General features: G+C 49.6%; 1 protein-coding gene across 1 annotated transcript; it reads left to right on the forward strand.

Moving 5' to 3' along the window:
* Positions 1–305: 305 nt before the first annotated feature.
* Positions 306–22760, forward strand: PURG (purine rich element binding protein G). The gene is made up of 2 exons (XM_032110484.1): positions 306–338; positions 1318–22760. The coding sequence occupies exon 2, from the start codon at positions 1331–1333 to the stop codon at positions 2339–2341; it is 1011 nt and encodes a 336-aa protein (XP_031966375.1). The 5' UTR covers positions 306–338; positions 1318–1330; the 3' UTR covers positions 2342–22760.

A 22760-nucleotide genomic window follows, 5' to 3' on the forward strand; every position in this document is an offset into this window, starting at 1 on the left:
CACGTCACTGATGGCTCCCCTCACCCCCCCGTCTCCGCTCAGGTTACCCAAGGTGACGCGCACGCGCAGTGCAGCGGCGGCCGCGGGGCACTGTGGGTGTTGTAGTCCCGCGGCCGTGAGGGCCGCGCACCCCCCGGCGCCCCCCGCGCTGCCGCCGCCGCCGATCTCGGCCGGGCGGGGCCGGGGCGGGCCGGGGAGGGCCGGGGCGGGGCGGAGCGGGCGGCGGGGGAGCGCCAGCCCGTGGCTCTGCGCGGCGGGGGGGGGGCGGCGGGGCCGCCGGCTGCGGGCGGTGGCGGCGGCGGCGGCTGAAGGGCAGCGGCGGCGATGGGCGCTGCGGGGTGAGTGACCGGGCGTGGGGAGCGCGGCGCTGGGGGGCGCGGAGGGGCCGCGGGGGCTGCGGGGACAGTGATGGAGCGGGAGATTCTGTGCTGGGGGGGCCACTCTGGGGCACTGGGGCGCTGGGGGGCGGCACTGTGAGCACTGGGGGGCACTTTTGGGGCACTGGGGGCAGCACTGGGAGCACTGGGGGACAGTTCTGGGAGCACTGGGGGGTGCTGGGGAGCGATACTGCGGCACGGGGGGCTGTGGGGGGGCAGTTTTGGGGCACTGGGGGGCAAGGGGTGAAGTTCTGGGAGCATTGGGGCAGGAGTTGTAGTGTTGGGGAGCACTGGGGGGGCAATACTGGGGGCCGGGGGGCAGTACTGGGGCAGTGGGGAGGGCAAGAGGGCAGTACTGGGGGTCACTGGGGGCACTGGAGGGTAGTGAGGGCAGTACTGGGGGGGAAGGAACTGAAGCCTTGGGCGCACTGGGGCAGGAGATGCAGCGGTAGGGGGGGCTCCTTGGGTACCGGCGGGCAGGAGGGCAGTGCTGCGGGGAACCCCAGTGCCCCCCAGTGTCCCGGGAGGAAGAGCAGAGGGGGTGATGGAGGGGGAACGCGGCACGGAGACAGACCCTGCAGAGGGGAGCGGCAGTCCTGGGAGAGGGGTGAGTGCCCCCCAAAACAGGGCACCATAACCCACCCCCGTGGGACAGCTGGAGGATCCGTAGTGCCACAGGGGCAGGAGAGGGGGGCTGCAGGGCAGGGAGTGCTGCCGGGGAGTGCCGCTGGAATCAGGGCTCCCTTGTCCGCGAGCCCGAGCACGGGAGGAGAAGAGCGCCCGGGATCCTTGGGCTGCGATGCTGCGTGCCAGTGGCAGCGGAGAGGGATGCAGGAGCCTTTGTAGGGAGAGCAGCGCCGAGTGGAGCCGCCGCCGAGGAGCCGAGCAGGCCCCTGGTGCTGATGTTGTCATCTGTGTCTCTGTTGTGTATTATTTCCAGCTGATTGGTAAAGATGGAAAGAGGGAGAGGAGGAGGAGGAGGAAGGAACCTGGGGGGCTCTGGCCTGCACAGAAACATTTATTCCCAGTCCCAACAGCAGTACCACTACCCGGCCTCCTCCCAGGGGAGCTGCATGGAGATCCAGGAGCTGGCCTCCAAGAGGGTGGACATCCAGAAGAAGCGATTTTATCTGGATGTGAAACAGAGCTCCCGTGGCCGCTTCCTGAAGATCGCCGAGGTCTGGATAGGAAGGGGCAGGCAGGACAACATCAGGAAGAGCAAGCTGACCCTCTCCTTGTCCGTGGCTGCCGAGCTGAAGGACTGCCTGGGGGACTTCATCGAGCACTATGCCCACCTGGGCCTGAAGGGCGGCCATGGCCACCGGCACGAGCACAGCAATGACAAGGAGCAGCATCCCCGGAGGCGGCCGCAGCACCCGCCGCCTTCACCCCCGGTGTCCGTGGGCTCCGACGAGCCCCCTCACAGCGTCCTCAAAACGGAGTACATCGAGAGGGACAACAGGAAGTACTACCTGGACCTGAAGGAGAACCAGCGTGGGCGCTTCTTGCGGATTAGGCAGACCATGAGCAGGGGACCTGGCATGATGGGTTATTTTGGCCACAGCTTGGGACAGGAACAGACGATCGTCCTCCCGGCACAAGGGATGATTGAGTTCAGGGATGCTTTGGTCCAGCTGATTGAAGAATATGGCGAGGGGGACATAGAGGATCGCCGGGGGGGAGGTGACGAGCCCCCGGAGCTCCCCGAGGGCACCTCCTTCCGAGTGGACAACAAGCGCTTCTACTTCGACGTGGGATCCAACAGGTACGGCATCTTCCTGAAGGTAAGTGAGGTGAGGCCGCCCTACCGTAACACCATCACAGTTCCGTACAAAGCGTGGACACGGTTCGGGGAAAATTTTATCAAGTACGAAGAAGAGATGAGGAGAATTTACAACAGCCATAAAGAGAAAAGAATGGATGCCAGAGGGGACAGTGGTGAAGAGCAAGAGGGTCTGGAATAGAGTGCATTGGACAATTAACCAAACAAAACAAGCAGAAATTGGTGAGAGGGACTGACCTATAGTAATTCCAAGTTGCCCCAGTTTTTTGTAAAGTCCTTTTCTGGTAGTTCTTGCTAACTCCAGTACGTAATGTTATAGGAGTCTGGTTATCACGTTAAACTATGCCCAAAACATCTCCGTGTGTCTTAGGAAAGGACCAACCTCCCGAGTCCGTATGAGTCAGCTGCTTCGAGTGTTGGAGACTGGAAGTACGAGTATCAGCACAAACAAAATCCGGCACCCTGACCTTTAAATAGTCTAGAAAAGGCTTGTGTTGCACTTAAACACGATACAAAAGTACCCCCACCCTGAACCTTATGATGAAATGTATCAGTTTCTGCTTATCACGAGTTTTTCAGGACTGGCTTCTGCCCGTGCTCGGTCCAAAGGCCGAGCAGTGTCACCGTAGAGCATTTATGGCAAAAATCAGCTCCACGTGAATCGCTGGTCTGCGTGGGAGGAGGGAGAGAGGTTTTAAAGTTGGCATCTCCTGGTTGTTGAGTTGGAAACAATAGTCTGTTTATGGGTAAAATCTCGGTAACCGGTCAGACCTCGGTCACGTGCTGGTGAAGGGCAGAAGATCTGTTCTTCATTCTGTAGTTTTGTGCTGACCAGATAACCTGAGTATCCCAGGACAGCGGAGTGCTCAGCCGTCTGAATTAATGGCAGTGAATAATAACCCACTCCTCATCTCCGTGTTCTGCCCGTTCGAGGCCGGTGATCTTTCTTTTCATTTTTAACACATTTTGTCCAAAATTTCAGAAGGTATTTTTGTAGGCGTTCCCACAGGCGACTGTGGAGCGGGTGTTGGGAGGTGGAGGGAATGCCGCGACCGAGGCTCCCGGCTTCCCTCCCAGATCAATGCGCTTGGGATGTTACCTGTGCAAGGAGAGCATCTGGGTGTTTTCCTCCTCCTGCCATGAGGAAGACCTTTGGGGTGTTTGGTGCACCACTGGATTCGTGTAGGAAGGCATCCCTTTCGTGCTCACCCGTGGCGCGTTTCGGAAGCTGTGGTGGATGCCCTGCTGGGTTTTCTGCCGTGTTGATTGTGGATGGTGCTGGGGAGACAACATCCATGCCCTGCCATCACCCCCTTCCTCCCCGCTCGGAGCTGGAGCTGTCCTTGAGCAGCTCCAGTCCTGATCGCCTGCCCCATGGTTTCGGTGTCATCCTGGAGTCTTTGTGATGTAAATTTTAAATCTCATGATACTAACTCTCTGCCTGGAGGGAGAATGTGTGCAATTACCTGGTTGGGAGGTTGATGAAAGATTTTGCGTTTCTTAAAACCATGAGTATTTATAACATAAGGGGCTTGTCCAGCCTTTGGGCAACCAGCTCCTTCCCCCTGAACCAGTGGGAGTTTGACTGAGCTCCAGGTACTTCTAGTAGCATGTTGCTCACCTTTAAGATTGTTTTAAGCAGGCATTACCATGTCTGATGAGATATTTGTAATCACTCAAATTGTGTCATTACAGAGTGGCCTAGTGTGCACGTGGACCAGCTATTTTTCCATGCAACCATGACATTCTTTATTTTTTAACCTTTTGAGAAACATCTTTATCTCCAACCAGACTGTTCACCACTCTGAATCTGGAGCCACCTGCACACTGCTTGGCCACACTCAATCCGAATGCTGTTGCCTGTTAATGTCATAATGAGAAAGGTTGGGGAGACAGGGTTGGGAACCAAGAGGATAAATCTGGACTTTAGTTTGGGTACTAAAACTAGTCAATCTGTTTTAACTTTAAAAAAAGAAAAAAAAAAAAAAAAAAGAAAAAAAAAATAACAGCTTGCACCAAAGTCACCAAAGAACCTTTAGGAAAATGTTACGGTTGTGACAAGAAGTAAGAAAATTCATTTCACTGTTTTAGGTGATTCCCCCTTTAAAACCACATATAGCAGTTACAGCAACCAAGCCTTTGGCTTAGTGTCAAAAACTCCCATCCCTTTCTCCATAGGTTGCTCTTTCAGGTCCCTGTTCAAACCTGGAAGAGAAGTTTTCGCTCCATCACTCGAACAGCCAGTGGACCGTGATGAATCAGCGGGAGTTGTGCAGGATACTGGTTCATCATTGCTCTTAGGGCTTTGGTCCCAATGGTTTTAACAGGTCAATTAAAAACAACCCCACAAAAACCCACTTTAAAAGAACTCTACATCCTGTTATGGTGTGAAACCAGAATTTAGTGAATGAGTCGTCGATGCGTACGTTAGCGTATCGCTGACTGCTGCTGCCCGTCACAGTGCCTGAGGTAAAAAATTCACTTCTAGTCCAACAAACCGGAGCTATGAATGTACAAACTTTTTACGCTCTCCTTCCCGTTTCTATGTGGCGTTCCTCCCCTGCGAGCTCGGCATCTCCCATCCCTGCCCGCCTTTGCCTCAAGGGATCGTAAAAGCTCCTCGGTTGGAATTAGCCTGAGTGGCCACGTGTGTTGTAAGTGCTCATGCCTTCCCTGTGTTCCTGTAGTGTTGGTGAGGAAATTACTCGTGATTGGAAAGGGATGTTTTCTTCACCGTTTTAAAAGGAAAAAAGGATGCAAAATGGCTTTCCTTATTGCTGCCCATTTTTTAAAAAAACCCTTTCTCTTTTGTTAATTAATTGGCCTTCCAATGCCATTAGTTTGTTGTAAATATCACCCAGGAATCCAACGACTGCTGGCTGCCGGGCCAGCCTTGGTTCTGGCACGCACGTATCCCGTAGGATCTGCTAATGCATTTATTCCCCTGGCACGGGATGCACCTTAGTATCCAAACCTGGATCAGGATCTTCACGTTCATTGCCGATCACTCATGGGTAGACCAGTGGCTATGGGTTTCCATCGCAACGGAAAACACTGGTGTTCGCAGACGTTGGGTTGGAGGATAACAGGTTTGCACGTGATGGGAAGCAGATGTTGGGTTGGAGGGTAGTAGGGATGCACTCGGAGTGTAGCAATGCAAAACTTGAACGGTGAGATTCGGAAACGGGTTCCTTTGTATTTTTGGCAGCGCGTTTTCAGCTTCCCAGAGCAGTGACCATGCGGGCTGCTGGCGCCCAGAAGGGCCCAGTGAGATGCTCGGGAACACTGAATCCCTGATGTGTTTTAAATGTTCGTTCCTGACGCCCTGAAACTGCCATGTCCCTTAAACTTGAGAAAACACAAGCTTATTTGCACTAGAAAGAACGGCCAAAAACAATCCTTAGGAGGACAGGGTGAAGAGCACCGGTCTGAACCTCTTTTTCTCATGAGAGAATTTCCTATTCAAGCCCTCACCTCTGTTTCGAAATTGTATGGTCCCGGCAGAAAGTCTGTCAGTTGAATTATTAAATCCTAATGCACTTTATATTGTGTAAATAATATTAGGAGCACATTTCTGCTCCCGCTCCGGTAAGGGGATGCTTTGGTAACGTAGTCTAATGCTGAGAGAAGCCGTCTCCTGCATGCATGTGTCTGTTAGAGACCTGTTGATCCCGCTTGGTCCAGCTCCGCTCGTATGTTAGAGGAGGACAGGCTCTGTATTGAGGATCCTCTCAAACCACCAAGAGTGGGATGATAATTTGGTTTTTTAAATTGCAATGTGCAGAGCTGCTGAGCATCTTCAGCTCCGCTGTCGCAGCGGCTCCTCGCCCCTTCTGCAAACTGGGCCCCCCCGTGTTGCTGTCGAGGCTTAAAACCGAGCTTTGCGCTTGTAGCCTTGACAAAGCCAAGTCCAGCAGCTGCCTTGTACCTGGCTTTCCCTGCTGCTGCTGCAAAAGGTGGGGTGATCCCTGAAAAGCTTATCCCGGGTGGAAGGGGCTGTGGGGGCTTCCCCTGCCTTGCAGCTGGGGGATGTTGTGTTGAGTCCGGCCCATGGAGCCGGCTTTCCTGGTAAAGTACAGAGCTATGGAAGGGGTGGGAAGCATTTTGCACTGGTGTGGAGAGGGCGACCCGCTGGGCGCTGCGGGGGGATGGTGAAACCCTCCCTTGCAGGTTCCTCGCGTGGAGTCTGGATGGACGATGGACTTTACCCAGCGAGAAGCTGCAGTGGTTATTGGTATCTACTCGTCGTCGTAAGTGTTTCTTATCTGTATCCGATATATACCAGTTCATATCCACGTATAGGCATTAATATATTTATGTGAGTATATTGTAGCCTGTAGTAGCTCGTAGCGAAATAACCTTATTTATCTGAAGTGCAGTCTGAGGAGGGGACATCTGCTCCCACCACCGGTCTGGATAAATGTTATTCCGCCCAGAGCTGTGTGCAAGCTCTTGGCCGCAGCCCTGGTAAGAATTCCATAGGTTTTCGGCAAGGCTGCAAGGGAAAACGTAGTTAAAAGAAAGCAAAGCTCTTCCTTGGAGGCGTCATTGAGGCAAGGTGAGAGCTGTAAAGAAGAGGCAGCTGCCGGCCACGTCATGTCTCCATGCCATTTTACAACCCCTGGCTCTGCAAATCTGTACTGCCATGTTCGTAAAATCCCAAGCAGAAATATTAAAATCCTGTCCTTTATACAAAAAGGAACCCCCAAGCAATTACCAAAATCAATGTCAGCACATTTTTTTTTTTCAGCTACAGATGTCTAGTCTGATAATTGCATCATTTTTTCCCCCCTATGGCCTATTGAAGTGACCTAAATTCCCAGGGAAGGGAGTTGGTGGTGGTTAGGAAGCCTTCTGCTTGCGTGACTTGCAGTCCTGTTATCCAATTCTAGTAATTTCTATAGTAGAAAGGAGTCTATTATTGTGTATTTTTACTGGCCAGATTTTGCACCAGGTCAAAAATTACTTAATAAGCGTTTTCAGTTCCATGGCATTCCCATTTTTGCTGTACATACACTAGATATATATGATTTATGAAAGAATTCCTGAAGAAAATTAGACCTTCTGTTTAATTTTCTATGCTGCTTACTCCAAAATTAAGTTGCCCTTTATTTTTAATGACTTAACATATTGTGATGTTTAAAATTCACCTTTCCCCTCCTACCCTTCCATTCCTTTCAAGTAAAGGTTGTGCTTGAAATTAAGAGTTTATGCAAGAAAGAGTGGAATTAAAGGCTACACCATAAGCTGTACCCGAGCGTGGCTGTCACCTCACAGCCTTTGCCAAAAAGTATTGTTTGGGGTGCTCTGGTCATGCCTAAAAATGGCCAAATCCTGTCATGACCACAGGAAAAAAGCCCCGGTCAGGGGACAAGGTGCTTTTGGATTTGGGGGATTTGGAAAAAGCTGAAGACAGATCTTTTGCTGTTCTGTTTCTCCAAAACCTGCAGAAGCTTTCATGGGCTGACACCAATTTTTCTTCCTAATATTTTGTCAGCCTGTGTTCAGTTCCCCACCTGCACCTCAATAAAGGCAACAGTATTCTAAAGCATCGAAGTGAAGTAAAATATCAAGAACTCCTGATAGATGACATGGATTAAAAATTGGTTTTCCAGAAATGTCAAAGCATAAATTGAGGTTTTATAAGCCGGATGTCGTTTTGGCATTTCTGTGATGGATGTAATTAGATCGCTCCTTCCCCATGCGCAGGGAGGCATCACGCGGAACCTGAACCTGCAGCCTCGGGGCTCTCTCATGTACACCAGCTTCTGGAAAGGTGCAGGTGCCTGCTGGCTTCTCATGTGTGGTGAATGTGGTTGTGTTCCTACTGGCCTAGCCTCGAGGGGCCTGGCTGCCCCCCCCAATAAAACCGTCATTAGCGACTTGCTAATTCATCTTCTTAATTGCTAGGCTGCGTTGAAACACTTGGAGTGGCACGTGGAAATGGCTAGCTCTGCCCAGAGTAGAAACTTAAAAAGGCACATTCTGTCTTTCAGGGGTTTCAGACCCATCCAACATACCAGTATTAAACAAGGCGGGATAACGGCTCCTGCCTTGGAGTTGTAGGTTGGACACGCAGACAGTCGGGTGGATTTCTTGACCGCAGTGGGGGAAATCCATCCTGCAGACAGGAGTTTGCGTCTGTTCTTCGTCGTGATCATTTGCCACGCAGAGATTAATTGGAGGCAAAGATGGCCCTTGGTGGCAGCTGCTGGCAGCCGGTGAAAGCCGAGGCTCCGTGCCCAGCCCCACTCGGCACCGCGCTGGCACAACATCTGTGAATTCATGTGTGGGCACAAATGAACGCAGAGGCAAGGGAGAGAGGAATATTAGAGATATATATGCACGGTCATATTACAAATACTCGTTTCCCCCCTGTTTCCAATAGGTCCTTCTCTTTGACATATTAAAACGCTATCCGTCGTCTTTCCTGTTTCCCATATCGGAGGTGTTCAGTGTGCAGTAGGAGCAAGATGGGTTTCACAAGCAATATCAACATGCTCTACTACTAACCTTAAATCTTTACACTAGAAATTGCACGCAATAGAATCTGCATTTCAAAACAGCACAGAGTATGTGGGATAAAAGACACGGGTTAACCCCAGGCTCTTACAAGTATTCCCATCTGGTCCTTGTTGGGAGCACATGTTGTTGGCACAATGCAGAGGGAGAGGGGGAGTAAGAGCAGAGATAAGTGCTTCCCACCGAGGAAGAGGAACGAAAAGGCAGGAGGGGGCGGAGGGAAGCGAGGACAAGATGCGTGCTCCAGGGAATCATAGAGCATGATGATGGTTTTATCTGTAGTAGGAGGAATAGGCGGCACCTTCAGCGCTGGAGTCCCACAGAGCTGGGGAAGGAGACACAGATCCTAATGCTCCACTCGGGGACCAGGGTGGTTCTTCTGGGCTGGTTCTCCTTCCTCTTTGGGAACAGTAACACGCTCTGCAAGTGTCTAATCTTGCCAACAAACCCACCGGGGCCAAGCGTGTCCAATGGGTGGAGTTAACTGCTTTTACAGCTCACTCTTTGAGACTCACGTGGCTTGGCTCTTGCTGAGCTGGGAGGCTTGCCCTGGAATACCTGCAGAAGGTTAGGGGAGCACACAAGTGTTGGTGGCCTGTAAGGTTTGCTGATGCCATCCCAATTTATGGATGCTCGCGTGTGCTTTTCACCAGAGCCTTGCTCCGCACGCTGCATTGGCTGCCTCCTGCTCCAGGAATGAGTGACGGAGTGTTGTGTGTTATCGATGGGGCGGCTGCTCTTTTCCATTGCAAAGGAAAGCTGTCGGTGAAGGCTGGAGGGGACCAGAGGGGAAAGAAAGTGGCTTTCAAGAAGAAATCTCGTGCCTGTCTTTGCAAAGGGGTTTGTGTATTTTCTAACAAGACTCTGCGGATGATCACCACTTGTACCACCTTTGCTTTCCTGGGCCGGGCACTCTGAGGTCTGAGGTGCAGCAGGGGTCGGTGTCAACAGCTGTCGAAAGCTGTGCTTTGAACCAGTGAAGTGCTGGAGTAATTGCCTGGACTCTGGGAAAGCTGTCAGTGTGTGGAAGCTGGGCCTCCTGATAATGGAGATGGGATCACTTTGGCTTTATCCTGCCTGTGCCTGTGTTCTCCACTGCTAAAAGGGGGTGGATGACACCTCCCTACCTCAAAGGGTTGCGAGAGTTCTTGTGATGATCTGCTACTGATCAATACCAATGATATCCGAAAGCGAGATGGGGAGAAATTTGGGATGAAATGTAGTGTTTGGAGGGTTTGGAAGCTACCTGACTCTAAACTTGAATTTGCAAGTGCAAAGGTGCCTCTAATGGTGTGTTTCAGGGCCAGGTGCAGAGCAAAAAGCATCCATATTTTTCCCAAGTTGAACAACCTGGAAAAAATCTGCTCTTTCAAGTCTCCCATGCTGGATATATGCCCAGCTTCCCTCCCTAAGCTATTTTGCCCTGCTTCCTCTCTGATACTTCTCCTGCTGTCCAGTCCACGTGTCCCTAGCTTCCATCTAATTCTATAGCTTTTTGCCTTACAGGCCATGCTCTCCAGAGGAGTTGTAAAAACAATTTGGTTTCTCCCCTGCTGCAGCTCTTACACATAACTAAAGGCTGTTGTCATGTCTCTTCTGCATCCTTTCCAAAGGAAATACAAAATCTTCCACCAAGGGTAATTTTTAGCCCTGGTTGTGTTCTTGTTGCTTTCTGATGAGTCTGTTCAAACACAAATGTAAGGAAAGCATCAAGTGACAATATAAGCTCCCTGTGCCAGCATGTTTGGAAATACAGGCTTTCCCTTATGTTCCTAAATCTCCCAGGATTGTGTGTACTCATCATATGAAGAGTCACAGAAATATTGGCATGAACTTTCCCTCAGTAACATTTTTAGTGCGAGGAGATCTGAGAGTTTTGTGTAGGTCTAACCAGGGAGAAGCTCCTCCTGTCCCACACTGTCACTACTCGACATGCATATTCATCCCAGCACCTTCCAGAAGGGCATTTAGGCATATGACCAACATGTGTCAGGCAGCTATTTCCTCCCTCCTCTTCCTAGGGAAAAGGCTGGATGTGCCAATGCAGCCCTGGTATTTTTAACATAAATTAATTATCCCTGCTGTTCCATGTTAAAGGGTGAGCGGGAGCACGTCGTGTGCTGGCAGCAGCGGACCCCGACGGCTTTGCAGCACGAGAGCAAACCTCAGGGCTCACAGGGAGCTGAGCCCGGCGCTGGCATTGCTCCCACCGCTTCCCTTGGCAACTGGTGTTGAACAGGAGCTGTTTTGTCTCTGGAAGTTCCCCCTGGACCTCTTGCTGTTTTGCAAATTGTCATTTTTACTGTGGGCATGGAGGAGGTTGCTGTGCTGCTGCCTAGTTGGGAAGTACCTGATGTAAAAGCAGAGTCTTTCTCTCCTCCAGGAAGCTGGCAGGGGGAATCTAAGGCCAGAGACCTTAGGTTTTGGGAGAGAAGTGACGGAGCAGTGCTCTGGAGTAAATGCACCTCAGTGTGCAGTCAACAGAAGTTTCTGTTTGGGTTGTCTTCAGGATAGCTGCTTTTTCTTTCCTTCTAGATGTTTGAGCACTCCTGAGATCTCTATAGTGCTGCCTAGAACAGGAATTTGTGAGGGAACTGATCTGCCTCCAAGGACGGTCTCTCTCCTGAGACTCCAATAAACATGGCAAAGTGTTTGAAGAGTGGAGCATTGTGCTGGTGGCACTTTTAAAAGAGTTTTTCCCAGGTAGATGTCACAGCACAGATGAGCAGAGGCTGCTGACAGCCAAGGACAGAGGGCAAGGGTTTGATCTAGTTCTTGGCAGTAGGATTTATCCTAGATTCAACAACTCAGTTAATGTGCACATCCCTGTAGTAAGTGATGAGGTGTTTTAATTTCAGCATTTTTAATAATCCCCCCCATCCTGGTAAAATTAGAGTTTTTTGGCTGAAATGTTTACCTATAAGCTGAGACTAGGCACCGTGTTTCACAAGGTGAACCTAACTTCTGTGCCTCTTACCTCAGAGCGTATCCTTTAAGGCTGGCATTTTATTTCTTGCTCCATCTGTTTGCAGAACATCAAGGTCACTAAAGCAGCACAGGCAGCAACCCCTGTAGGTGTTCATATAGCTCAGTGCATAGGGACATTCTCCTCTCACTTTGCCCGCAGGGCCTGGTCCTGCTTATGTTGTTCCTTTTCCCCGTTGGATCACCAAGTTCATGTCTTGTGCATGACCTGGCTTGAGGGCCCCAAATCTCTTTTCTTCTTAGAAGTTCAGCACCTTTTTCTTAAGCTTTTGTTATGAATCCCTCTGGAAATGTTGTGCAAAGCCCGAATGTGCCTTGGTTCCCTCCGTCCCTGTGCGTTTGCTAACTGCTGCGGCCAGTGTAGGAAAAAAGATGTGGAGCTGGTTATATTTTGCCCAGATAGTCGTTTTGCTCTGTTTTGGTGTGTTTTGGCCTTAACCATTCCAGGGATCCTGTTCTGCAGCTCTCACATGCTTCTGCAGCCGTTGCATGGGTGGTGGGGTTCTGGCAGATGTTTCCTCTAGGCTGGGGCAGATTCTTGGGGTGAAGCTGCAGCAAAGTGAGAGTTATTTAACCATGCAGTCATTCCCTCAGGGATGGCTCCCATGTCGATTAGGGTTGCATGAACCAGTTACCTGGGGCACATTTGATCCTGTGCTGACGGCAGACTCGCTGCTTCCTCCGAGCAGCCGGCGCGCACCATCTCGCTTGTAGGCAATGTCTGACAGCTTCCCCAGGGATGAGCTTTGCTGCATCTGCTGCAAGTGCTGCTCCGAGCTCAGGCTCTTCCTCCCCACCACAGCTCAACGGCATGCCTGGATCCTTTGTTACGTGTAACCTCAATTTGGTTTCTTTGCACGGTGCCAGGATTTCATTCTCCCCCGGACATTTAAATGGGGTGCAGAGTAATTAGAGTCACTTTTCTCTGCATGTGTAACAGCAAGTGCTTCCCAATCAGTTTAGGAATCGACCCAGGCGTTTGATGTGGGTTAGTAAATTCAGGCACGTGGGATGAACATGCCCACAGCAAAGTGAGTATGAAGATGTGGAGATAAGAGCTGTGCCTCTGCCAAGCTCCTGTCTACTCTCTGACAGTCCTGTACGGACTCCGGTTGCTGCAGTGGGAGGCACCAGGACCAGGGACCACCAGAGCCTGCCCGTAGGACCTGGGTCAAAGTGGCAGCAGAGACCTGAGCTAGGCAAGGGACCGCCACCCACAGGTATTGTGTATCCCATTATAACTCAAAGGGAAGGTGTCAACAGCTTTATCCTGGGTATCACAGGAGCCCAACTCTTTCATCCTTCCTTTTCCGCCTCGTGGGACTTTCGCCTCTTGCCTGGTGCATCCACTTTGGAGAGCCTACAGACATGTCTGTCCTGGGATCAGCATATGCTGGCATGCAGTGTGCACGTAATCCTGCTGCATGCCAGGCCCCTCTCCTTAGCAGCATTTATTGCTGATGTCAGCACAGTCATCCCTCAGTGCTGCCAGGGGTAACCCTTCGAGCTAACCACTGATAAGTTCCTTCTAGCTGTCTTACTTTAAAAAAGTATAAAAAGAAGAGGGAGGTGCAGGAGTCGCCTAATGAACGTTTTCATGGATGCTGCCAGCTTTTTACTGTGGGTTACCTTGGTGAAGGCATATTACAGAGACTTTTCCTTTTAAAAACAGCTTAAAACTGTCTGTTTGGCAGTGTGTGTTTTGTGCTGATACGTGTGAAACTCCAAGAAAACCCCCAATCCAGAGCACGAGGCAGAGGTGGTGCCCACTTAACTCCTGCCTGCAGCATCAAGCTGCAGTTTAACCTGTTGCTTTTCACACCTTTTTCCCGCTCTTAGGAGACACCTTCTAAAGCTGGGATAACCTCCCTAAACCTCCCTCCTCAGGCTCTCCACCGAGGGAAGTTCACCCTCCTCCTCCCCACTGCAGCCCTTGAGCTGTTGCAATAGCCCTTGAGGTGCTCTCTCGTGCTGTTAAAAACCCACACCGGCCTCTTCCTCTCAGCGAGGCTGAAGATGCTGTGCAAAACAAAACAAGCAAGAGGCCACAGTATGGGGATTTTTCACTTGCCTCAGCCTAAAAACCAGCCTCCTCCAGGCTCTCAGTCTTCCAAGAGCTTCCCACCTTTCTAGCCAAGCAGTTTGTTTGCTAGAAGAAAAATTGGTAGCTTTGTGCTAGCAATAACTGGAGTTCTCTTTCACTAGTGGAGGCATTTTCTCCTTTGAATTCTGTTTGAATGCAGAAACTATTGTGAAATGAGAGTGGTAATATCAGGAAAGGGGAAAGCAGAGTGTTCCTCGGGACAGGGTTTGATACAATTTGAAGCTGCTTGTGGAAGATTGGCTGGAAGGTAAACTGATTTGAGCTAAAAAAGCTGGTGCTGGTAAAGTGTCTTAGTGACTCTTCAGCCGATGGTCCAAAATAGCTTTTTTGTGGCCTCTGAACTCTAGGAAAGATAACTGGATTTTTGATCTTAGATTGAAGGGGCAATTTCTGCTGGAAGAAACTTGCGTTCTTTAGAAACCATCTCAGGCTGGCATTTACTGTCAAAAACATTGCATGGAAACGGACAGAAAACAAACCAAAAATTGCACGTCTGAGTCAACCCCAGGCGAGCCTTGCAGGGCGCTCTCGCTGAGCTAGCCAAGCATCCAGAATTTGGGATAGATCGCCGTTGTCATCCACCCTTCTGCCTCCATGGCCACCAGAATTTCCCACAGACTCCTGTGGGGGTGTGATTAGTCAGGAGCTCCTGTTTTTGCAGCATCCTGGGCTTGATCCATTAACTGTAGAGGTGTCGTGGCCCCAAGGAAAAGCGTTCCCCTCCAACATTCCCGTGTTGTGTCGGAGCTGCGGCGCCCGTACCAGGTGGTGGTTGCTGAGGTGGGTATTGAGTTAGAGGGGTGCGTTTCCAGAGCAGTGCTTGGTCACCAGCTGTTGTCCAGGACTCCGTGGCTTTTAGTACAGCAGTAAAAAAAAAAAGCCTTTCTCGTTGAATTTCAAGTCAGGGGCCTGTTTTTCTGCCAAGCTACCCCCCGCCGTTTCAAATGTATTTTATTCTCCTTTTCTTTCCACTGGTCCCGTTCTGCTCCGCTCAACAGCTGCTGCATTTAATCCCAGAAGCTGCAGTTGGTAGGGAGCAAAGTGATCTCCATATAACCTCTCTCTTACTCATAAGCGTGCATTATGAAGCTTAACCGATGGTAATAAAATGTTTTGCTTTCAACATGCTGTCCCTGTGGTCCAATGTTCCTGTCTTCAGGCTCCATCATTACAGCGGGGCGATGTATCGGAGCTGTTCTGCTGCTCCCCAGGAATGTGCCTGGGAATGCTGGATGTAGGCCTCATGGATACCCGGTGAGGAGAGACGGAGAAGGTGGAGCAGAGCCCTTTCCATGGACGGTGGCATCCCAGGGTACAAGCAGCTCTTGGAGGAAGATTGCCTCTTGACAGTCCAGGAAAGAGGCGCTGGGGGTCTTGCTTGGCTGAGACCCAAGTGCAGGTTCCTGTCTCCGTAAGATTGTCTGGCAGTGCAATCTGGTGTGAGAGCCTCTTCAGGGACCGCGGCGCTACGTGGGGGGAGCAGGAACAGATTGCAATCCTGCTGCTTGGTTGGGTTTTCTTCATCCCTTTCACAACCACTCTGCAGGTCCATGGCTTTATTTGGCTTTTTGTGTTTCCTGCATACTAAAAAAGGGCATTTTCATGCCATCCTGCACGATGGATGTTTTTGTCCAGGGGGGAAAAAGGATGTTTCTCATCCACGTTTAAGTAACCATACAAAATGTGGAAAGTCTGCTTTAGGAATTTCATTTTTGTTTACACACCATTGATGCTTTTATTAAAAGCATCTTTTCACATATAAATAATTTAGAGGTAATATGATTTTCCTGCTCTAAACCGAAAGCAGGGATTTCAAAGCAGGGATCTCCAAGCATCATTTCTGTATCACGGTGGGTTGCATTAGCCCTACAGCTGTTTTTGGTTGAACAGGATGGGGTTTTTCCATATTTGAGGTTTATAGTGTTTGGTTTCAAAGAGGAATTTCCCAGACAGAGCCCCCCAGAAGGTACCAGAATATATGGCTTTGTCAGGCAACGATAACAGCTTTTTTCTGGAGATTGCCATTTTGTAAATAAGCTTCTTCTCGAGCAGCACGGCTACAGCTACGAAAGATGGATGATTATTTCTTCCCAGAATGGGTCTTGCGCTGCAGGATCTGGTTTTTATTGCAATAATTAGCATAGAATTAAAAATGGCCCCGCATCTCCAGTTTGCACTGTAGTGCCTCTGGTACCAAGCAGTCTGGGATGGCGTTTTCCTTGGAAGTAGGCTGTGTCTGGGAATCACTTGATTCGCCACTGAAAACCAGTGCACGGATATCTGCAGGCTCCGACGCAGCAAAAGCCTCCGCCTCCAGAAAGAAATCATTGCTCCTAATAAACTTTAAAATCAGTTGTTTTTTGGAGGCTGGAAAAGTTGCCGAGGGTATTTAGGTGAAAATCTAGCACAGCAGGCCGTACCAGGATTTTATAAATGCCTTTAAATTCCAGAGCTCGGGTTAGAGGTGGGGTCACGGGCAAGCAGACAGCTTTTTCTCCTAAAAAGCCTGTAACAGCTTTTCTTTTTAAAAATTTAACAGAGTTGCCAGTCCAGGTGGAGGCAGAATTGTAAGGAGTGTCACACACGGGCGATGGTGTATCCATAGGACAAACTAAAGCAGCAAAAATGCAGCACGACGTGTAAACTTCCTTGTGAGAGCCGTGCAGGAAATTACTGTGCAATTGGACGCGGTGTCCTAGCATTAGATTTATTATCCGCTTCCAAATCATCTGCCAAAAATCCTTTCAATCGGAAGACAGGAAAGAACATGTTATAAAAAGACGTGGAAAAGGAGTCTTTTTGGCACGGGAGTTTTCAGGCTGGTAACTGTCCATGCCTACAATGTTTGGATTTGGTCTCAACATTGAGGTCAATGCTACTTAAACCTAGTGGGATCCCAGTGCCTGCATATGGCACGTGGTGAGATGTGCCAGTCTTGGAAGGTCAGGCTTGAATACAGTCCTGGAAGATGCTTCTTTGCCCTATCTATTGCTCAACGATTGCTTTTAATCCCGCAAGCCTCCAGCGTCACTTAGGGAAAGCGATGGTGTGCAAGCTGGCACACTTTCCCCCCACGATGGACTTGTTCCTTGCTGCTGGGTGGCAGGATCGTGGCCACATCCACGTGCTTGTGTACATTCCCCAGACCTTGCTGCTTTGGCAGCAAGGCTGGATATATCATTCCAGAAGTTTCCTGTCTGGATGGTGGACTAGATGGTCACGTTTCCCCACTGTGCACCTCGTTGCCCTCCTCACTGCGGGGCACTGCCAATCTCACACTGCACTTCTCCAGCTCCCACATCTTTTCCAGGCTCCTTTCTTCCCAGCTGTATGCCTGCAAAGATGGATCTACATCCATATCCCCTGTGTGTACGACCTTGCTTTTTGCGTGTTAAATCCGGCTCTTTCTGGCAGGAATGGAAATAAGTGACCTGAGTTTGTAGCTCTGTTTTTACCCCTGGGATAGTAGTGTTCTCTGCTTCTGGAAAACCATCTCCCTAGTGCTTGGTCTCTGATGAGGAACATGTCTGCAGCTGTACCTGCAACATCCCCAACATATCCTGTCAGCTCCAGCAAGTCAATACTTTTGACTTAAAAAGAGCTTTCTACATAAAAAAGATCTACACCCGCTGTGGACACACCAGATGTTGCACAGCCAGATGGTGCCTTGTACAACGCTTGGGAGAGTTGGTGGCAATGCATGCAGGGCCCAGGGAGCCACTTTGCTGTTCCGTGACCTTTTTTTGGGGTGCCTGCTGAAACATAGTGAGAACTGAAGGTTCTGCTTTCCCCCTTTCTCATTTGGTACTTTTGTTTTGGGAGAAAGCACCCTATTTTTGCAAGTGCTGAGCTCCTGAGGTAAGGGGGTGGGAGGGCACTGCTGGAGCATGTCCCAGCTTACAGGGAAACACTTCCAGCCTAGGGTGAGGACTGGGACCAGCACAGTCATAGCAGGGGGGTTTCCTGCGCTCTGTTTCCAGCAAGCAGAGCCATTGCTTTTCTAGCACAGGTGTAAAGGTAGGGCTGGGTGATGGGGCAGTTGGTGGGAAGTGTGTGTTTACAGAAAGAAACGGGAGCGCCTGTCATCTGTTGGGATGAATCCTCCTTTCCCAGCTTCTTTCCAGGAGCGTGCTGATCCAAAGTCCTTCGCTGGGGCTTTTTTCTTCATGAGAATGTTAATAAGATCAGTGTTTACCAGACCGCCTTCGTCGTCTCGTCCTTGCATACATTGTCCTTTGACTGGTAGGGTGGTTAAGAGAAACAAGCCAGCTGAATGCATGGTCAGAAAGCTACAATTAACGAAGCAGACCACAAATAAATAGGGAAATAGGCTAAGCTGTAAGATAGCGTGTAAGAGGAGGCAGTCTGCCTCTGTAAAGTGCATGAGAAGCATTGGCCAAGCTTGTTGCAGGCACTGGGCAAGGCTGCTTTCGCTAGACTTTGAGTATCCTAGTTGCAAAGACTTGTCAGTGTTCCAAAAGGCTCTTGGTTTTGGAGTGGGTCGTCTTTTGTTTTCCGTGCGCTGTGACCACTTGCTTCCCGAACGGGTTCGTAGTGATGGAGTTAATGGAGCTGTTCTTTATAGTAATCTGAAAGGTGTCAGTCGTTTGCTCGTGTGTGTTCACAAGCTGAGCCGTGGCGTTGCGCGTCCCTCCGCAGTGGTGTGATTTGAAGCACTCCTGGTGTGGCATGTGCAGTTGCAGTGCTGTCTGTTTTTAATTTCCCCCCGGGCTACCCTCCCCATGTTCCCCCCGTGTTTCAGACACTGAACCAAACTGATGTTGGGACTAGCACTTTAAGTACTAGTAGTCACTTTGCTTCGGACTAAACTGAGCACTGCACTTTTGTACGTACTGTTAGCACTGAGTTTTGAACTCTCTTCTTTTCCCCATCTATTTACCCTCCTAGGCGCAGTGTGAATTACGTAGGGGCCATCAGAAGAAAATTTTGAGCTGTGTTGGACCACTGTCTGGTGCCTGATTTCCATTACATATCCATTAGCGACTTGATAGTAGGGAATTTAACCCATCCAAGCTTATTTTACACGGCAGAACCAACACCCAAATCACTGACATCCAGGCAGACGTGGTTGTTGTAAACTTCGAGGTCGCCCGGAGACCTGAGCACGTGGCTTTTAAAAACACCAAAGATACAGGAGAAGTCTCAGAAGGGATCGGGATGGTGCAAGATCATCTCCTCGACACCTGGAACTGAGTGCAGTGAGAGGCGTAGGGCAGACACTCTTGTGTCTGGTGCGAGACCCCAGTGAGTCCATGGGACAGCCCAGTTCAAACCAGTCTGAGATCCTGGTACCAATAAAGGCTGCGCTCAAGCCACTGCAATAAAAGCCATCATTGTGCCTGCGCTGGAAGTGCTGTTGGGATTGGTCGTGGGCTTCAACTGCAAAAGGTATTTTTAAGTAAATAAAGATTTACAGACGATTTAGAAGATGGAGCATAATAACCCTGGGGTTTGCTGCTGAATTTCAAAAGCGTTGTCAGGAGTTGATCAGCTCTCGTGCTCAGAGGCAGTTCAGATGTGCTTGCTATTCCTGTTAAATTCCTGTGGTATTTCCGTATGGAAGGCCAGGGATCAGAGCACCCTCGCCAGCAAGAAAGCAGCAGGGTAGAGTTAGTAGGAAACATAGTCAGAAATCTCTAGGATTCGAAATAGGATGGTGATCCCTGGGATGCTTAATAATCTGGGTTTTGATGTCCCAAACCACCCACTCTCAACCAGATGGTGGTGTTGTGCTTCTTTAAAAGCCCTTGTGGGTTTTCCACAGCAGCAAATAAATCATGGTGGGCGTGAGAGCCCCGTGTTTCCTTCACGCCAGGGTATCCGCACTTGGGACTGCTGCTCATCATCCTTGATGAGCCCATAGTCAATCCAAATCTTTCTCTGGCAATCCTCCGTGATGGGAGTTTCTCCCCAGTCACGCTTGATGGATAAACCCTGCCAGTACGGCGTGATCAGTGTGAATGCAGAGAAGGGAATTAGGTCTTCTCCTTCACTGCTACCAAGGGGCCATCATGGAAATAACCTTCAGCAACAAAAAGAAATGGGTGTACTGGGTTTCCTTGTTGCAGCAGATGGAGGAGTTTTCCTAAACAACTCCAGTTTTAGTGGCTGGTTTTCTTGGCTTCCTTCTTCAACAGACCTTCAGGGGCTTGAATATTCAGTGGGTACTGAAGATGGTTAAAACCCCCAAATCTTGAGTAACCCCAAGTATTATGCTTTTACACCCTCTATCACCAGATGTTAAAATATAAATAGAATCCACATTTTGGGTTGGTTTGGTTTCTTCTCTTCCTGCCCCCCCCAAGTTATCCTGCAAGTTTAGCTTTAAAGAAATAGCACCGGGCGATGCTGCTGCTCTATCTGAGCCCCCAAAATTATAATGGCTGAGGAAACAACCTCTTCAGAAAGTAGCTCGGTGACTCAGAGCCCACATCCTGCTCACTGTCACCAGGATAAGGGCAAACCATTTGGAAAATCTCCCCCCCAGCGAGCCCACCAGTCTCACTGAGTCCATGGAAATTAAGCTTGGGAGAAAGGGGAATGTGGAACAGGTCTTTTGGTCTTATTTTCCCCCTCAGGTGTAGTTTTTTGCCCCTTGGAGATGGCATCTTATCCTTTGGGAAGGTAGAATTAAGCGTTTTCTCCTGGCCATCACACTTGAGGCCTGAATGCAACTCCTAGCACAGTACCCCTGGCTTTGGAAGGGCCTTCTGGGTGGAAAACAAGGATTTTTAGTTGTTTGGGTTTTCAGATAGCTCATGGAAAGCGCATTGTAACAGCACACAGGCGATGTTTTACCAACCTTTTCTGTTCCTCCAAGAGAGACTTTTTAATTTGCTTCAGCAGTTTAGAGTTCGTTTCCTTGAAAGTCTTTTTGGACCCATGAAAATGCCCTTGAAATGAGTCGAGTTTATCGAAACAAAATTGTGCACACACCCATGCACGCGTGTTCGTGCTTGTCTCCCTGGGTGTGTACCCACATAGAGAAATATATTTTTTCCTGAAACATTCCTTTTTTAATTTTTTCTTTTTTGGGGGTTGGTTTGGGTTTTTTTGGGTTTGTTTCCCCCTGCCCCCCAGGATATTAACCAAAAGGTGTTTTAAAGTCACGGCATGAAAAATCCTAAATGTAAATCTGAGTACCTTGTGATGCTAATTAACAGGTTTTTCCTGAAACTTTATGTGATGCTTAATATTTTCCTTAGGAAGTTTTGTTTAATGTTAGATCATTGTTCTGGAGGATGTTGGTCCTACTGGCATTAAACTAATGGAAATAAATGCATGTGTTACAAGTGTAGAAACGGTGAAGAATTAAGTGTGAACTTACTGTACGATACTGATTCTGTTTTCAAACAATCTGTTTTGCTGTTCAATAGTTGACATATGGAAATGCCAATGTACTGTAATTTAGCACTTTTCCAATGGACCCTGTTCTCACTACGCCTGAGGGAAGAAGCAGGTTTGGCTCGAGGCCGTCTGAACGCAGCCTCTGAACCCTTTTCTCCATGTTTCAGCACCAGAATCGGCCAGGTGGAACTTAAATTGGATGTTTTCTCATCGGTTCGGTGGCTGGCACGGGGCAGAGCAGGGTGGCTCTCCCATCCCCATGGCCAAACCAGGACGATTTTGCAACTTGGTCTGGTGAAAGGTGTCCCTGCCCATGGCAGGGAGGGTGGAATTAGATGATCTGTAAGGTCCCTTCCATTCTGGGATTCTAGGATTCTGTGATTTGGGTGCAGCCCTCGCTGTGGGTGGATGGACTGGTGGCATTGCTCTCCACCAGTGCATCCCCCCAGGAGCCAGGCTGGGGTCGGGCTGTCTGAGCTGGGGTGGGAAAACAGCTGAAGCAATCCACAGTCCCTAAAATCCAGTGGCAGGAAGGGATAGCCCACCAGCCACCCCTCTCCAGCCCAAGCCCTCCTTTCCTAGTGCTAACAGGGTGCAAAGTGTTACTTGTCATGTACTGTACTGAAAGGGTTAATTGATCAGTGACTGTATTGTACTGTATGAAAACTCATGAATTGCCTTGTATTATTTCTAATGGACTGTTCCATGTCTCCCCACTGCCCATTCCCACGGCATCCCCACGTTTCCCAAAGGACGCATGTGCTCAGTTAGGTCCTCCAAACTCTCTGGTGCTAACTCCTCCGTATCCCATGGTGCTTCTGCGGACGCTAACTGACCACATGCCTGTCCAGAGCTTGAAGTTCACCACGTCTTTCTTGTCTGTTTGTATGAAGTCTCACACACACACACACATACGAGAAAAATTAAGGATAAACTTGAATTTGTTTCAAAGCCTCATTGACAATCTAATGTTTTCTATGTCTGCTTTTATTTTGGGATGGTTTTTCTGGAAAGCAGCCCGCCAGCACCTTCACTCTGGGAGGGGATTTCGTCCTGTTCACTCCTCTGGCATCTGAGGTGAGCTGCTCCCTCGCTGGCTTTTCAGCTCAGCCACGGGAGGTTGATCCATCAGGAGCCACTGAGGAAGAGGAGGTGCAGGTGCCTTCAAAGATGCCCAACCCTAAAAAGCAACCAGGAGCCCCGTGACTGCATGATCCAAACATAGGGGGGTGGGCACTGAGGGTCTTGGAGGGGATGAACCCGCCCCTTGCTTAGTGGCAAAAATTGGCTTTTAAGGAGAATCGAGGTAGAAATCTAGAGTCCCAAAGGCGCCTCCATCTCCTCCCAGCATCGCTCATCTCCGCTGGCAGAGGACCCACCTCCTGAGCCTGAGGTTTTCCAGGTGACACACACCTCAGATGGCATGAACAGGGCCATCCCCTCCAACCCCCCCATCCCGATGCGAGCTGCTTTTTGGACAAAATGAAATCTGACTATATTTTATATCGATTTGAAAACAAAGTCTGATATTTACCCCTGTTCTCAACTGAATTTGCATATTGTTGTTTGCCACGATATTTGTTCTGTCTTCAAATAAATTTGCTTACTTGTGTAGTCTTAA

Source organism: Corvus moneduloides, chromosome 5 (assembly GCF_009650955.1).
Source record: "Corvus moneduloides isolate bCorMon1 chromosome 5, bCorMon1.pri, whole genome shotgun sequence".
Lineage (NCBI taxonomy): Eukaryota > Metazoa > Chordata > Aves > Passeriformes > Corvidae > Corvus > Corvus moneduloides.

Coding starts and splice junctions, on each gene's coding strand:
- PURG (XM_032110484.1), top strand. CDS start 1,331: ATGGAAAGAGGGAGAGGAGGAGGAGGAGGAAGGAACCTGGGGGGCTCT.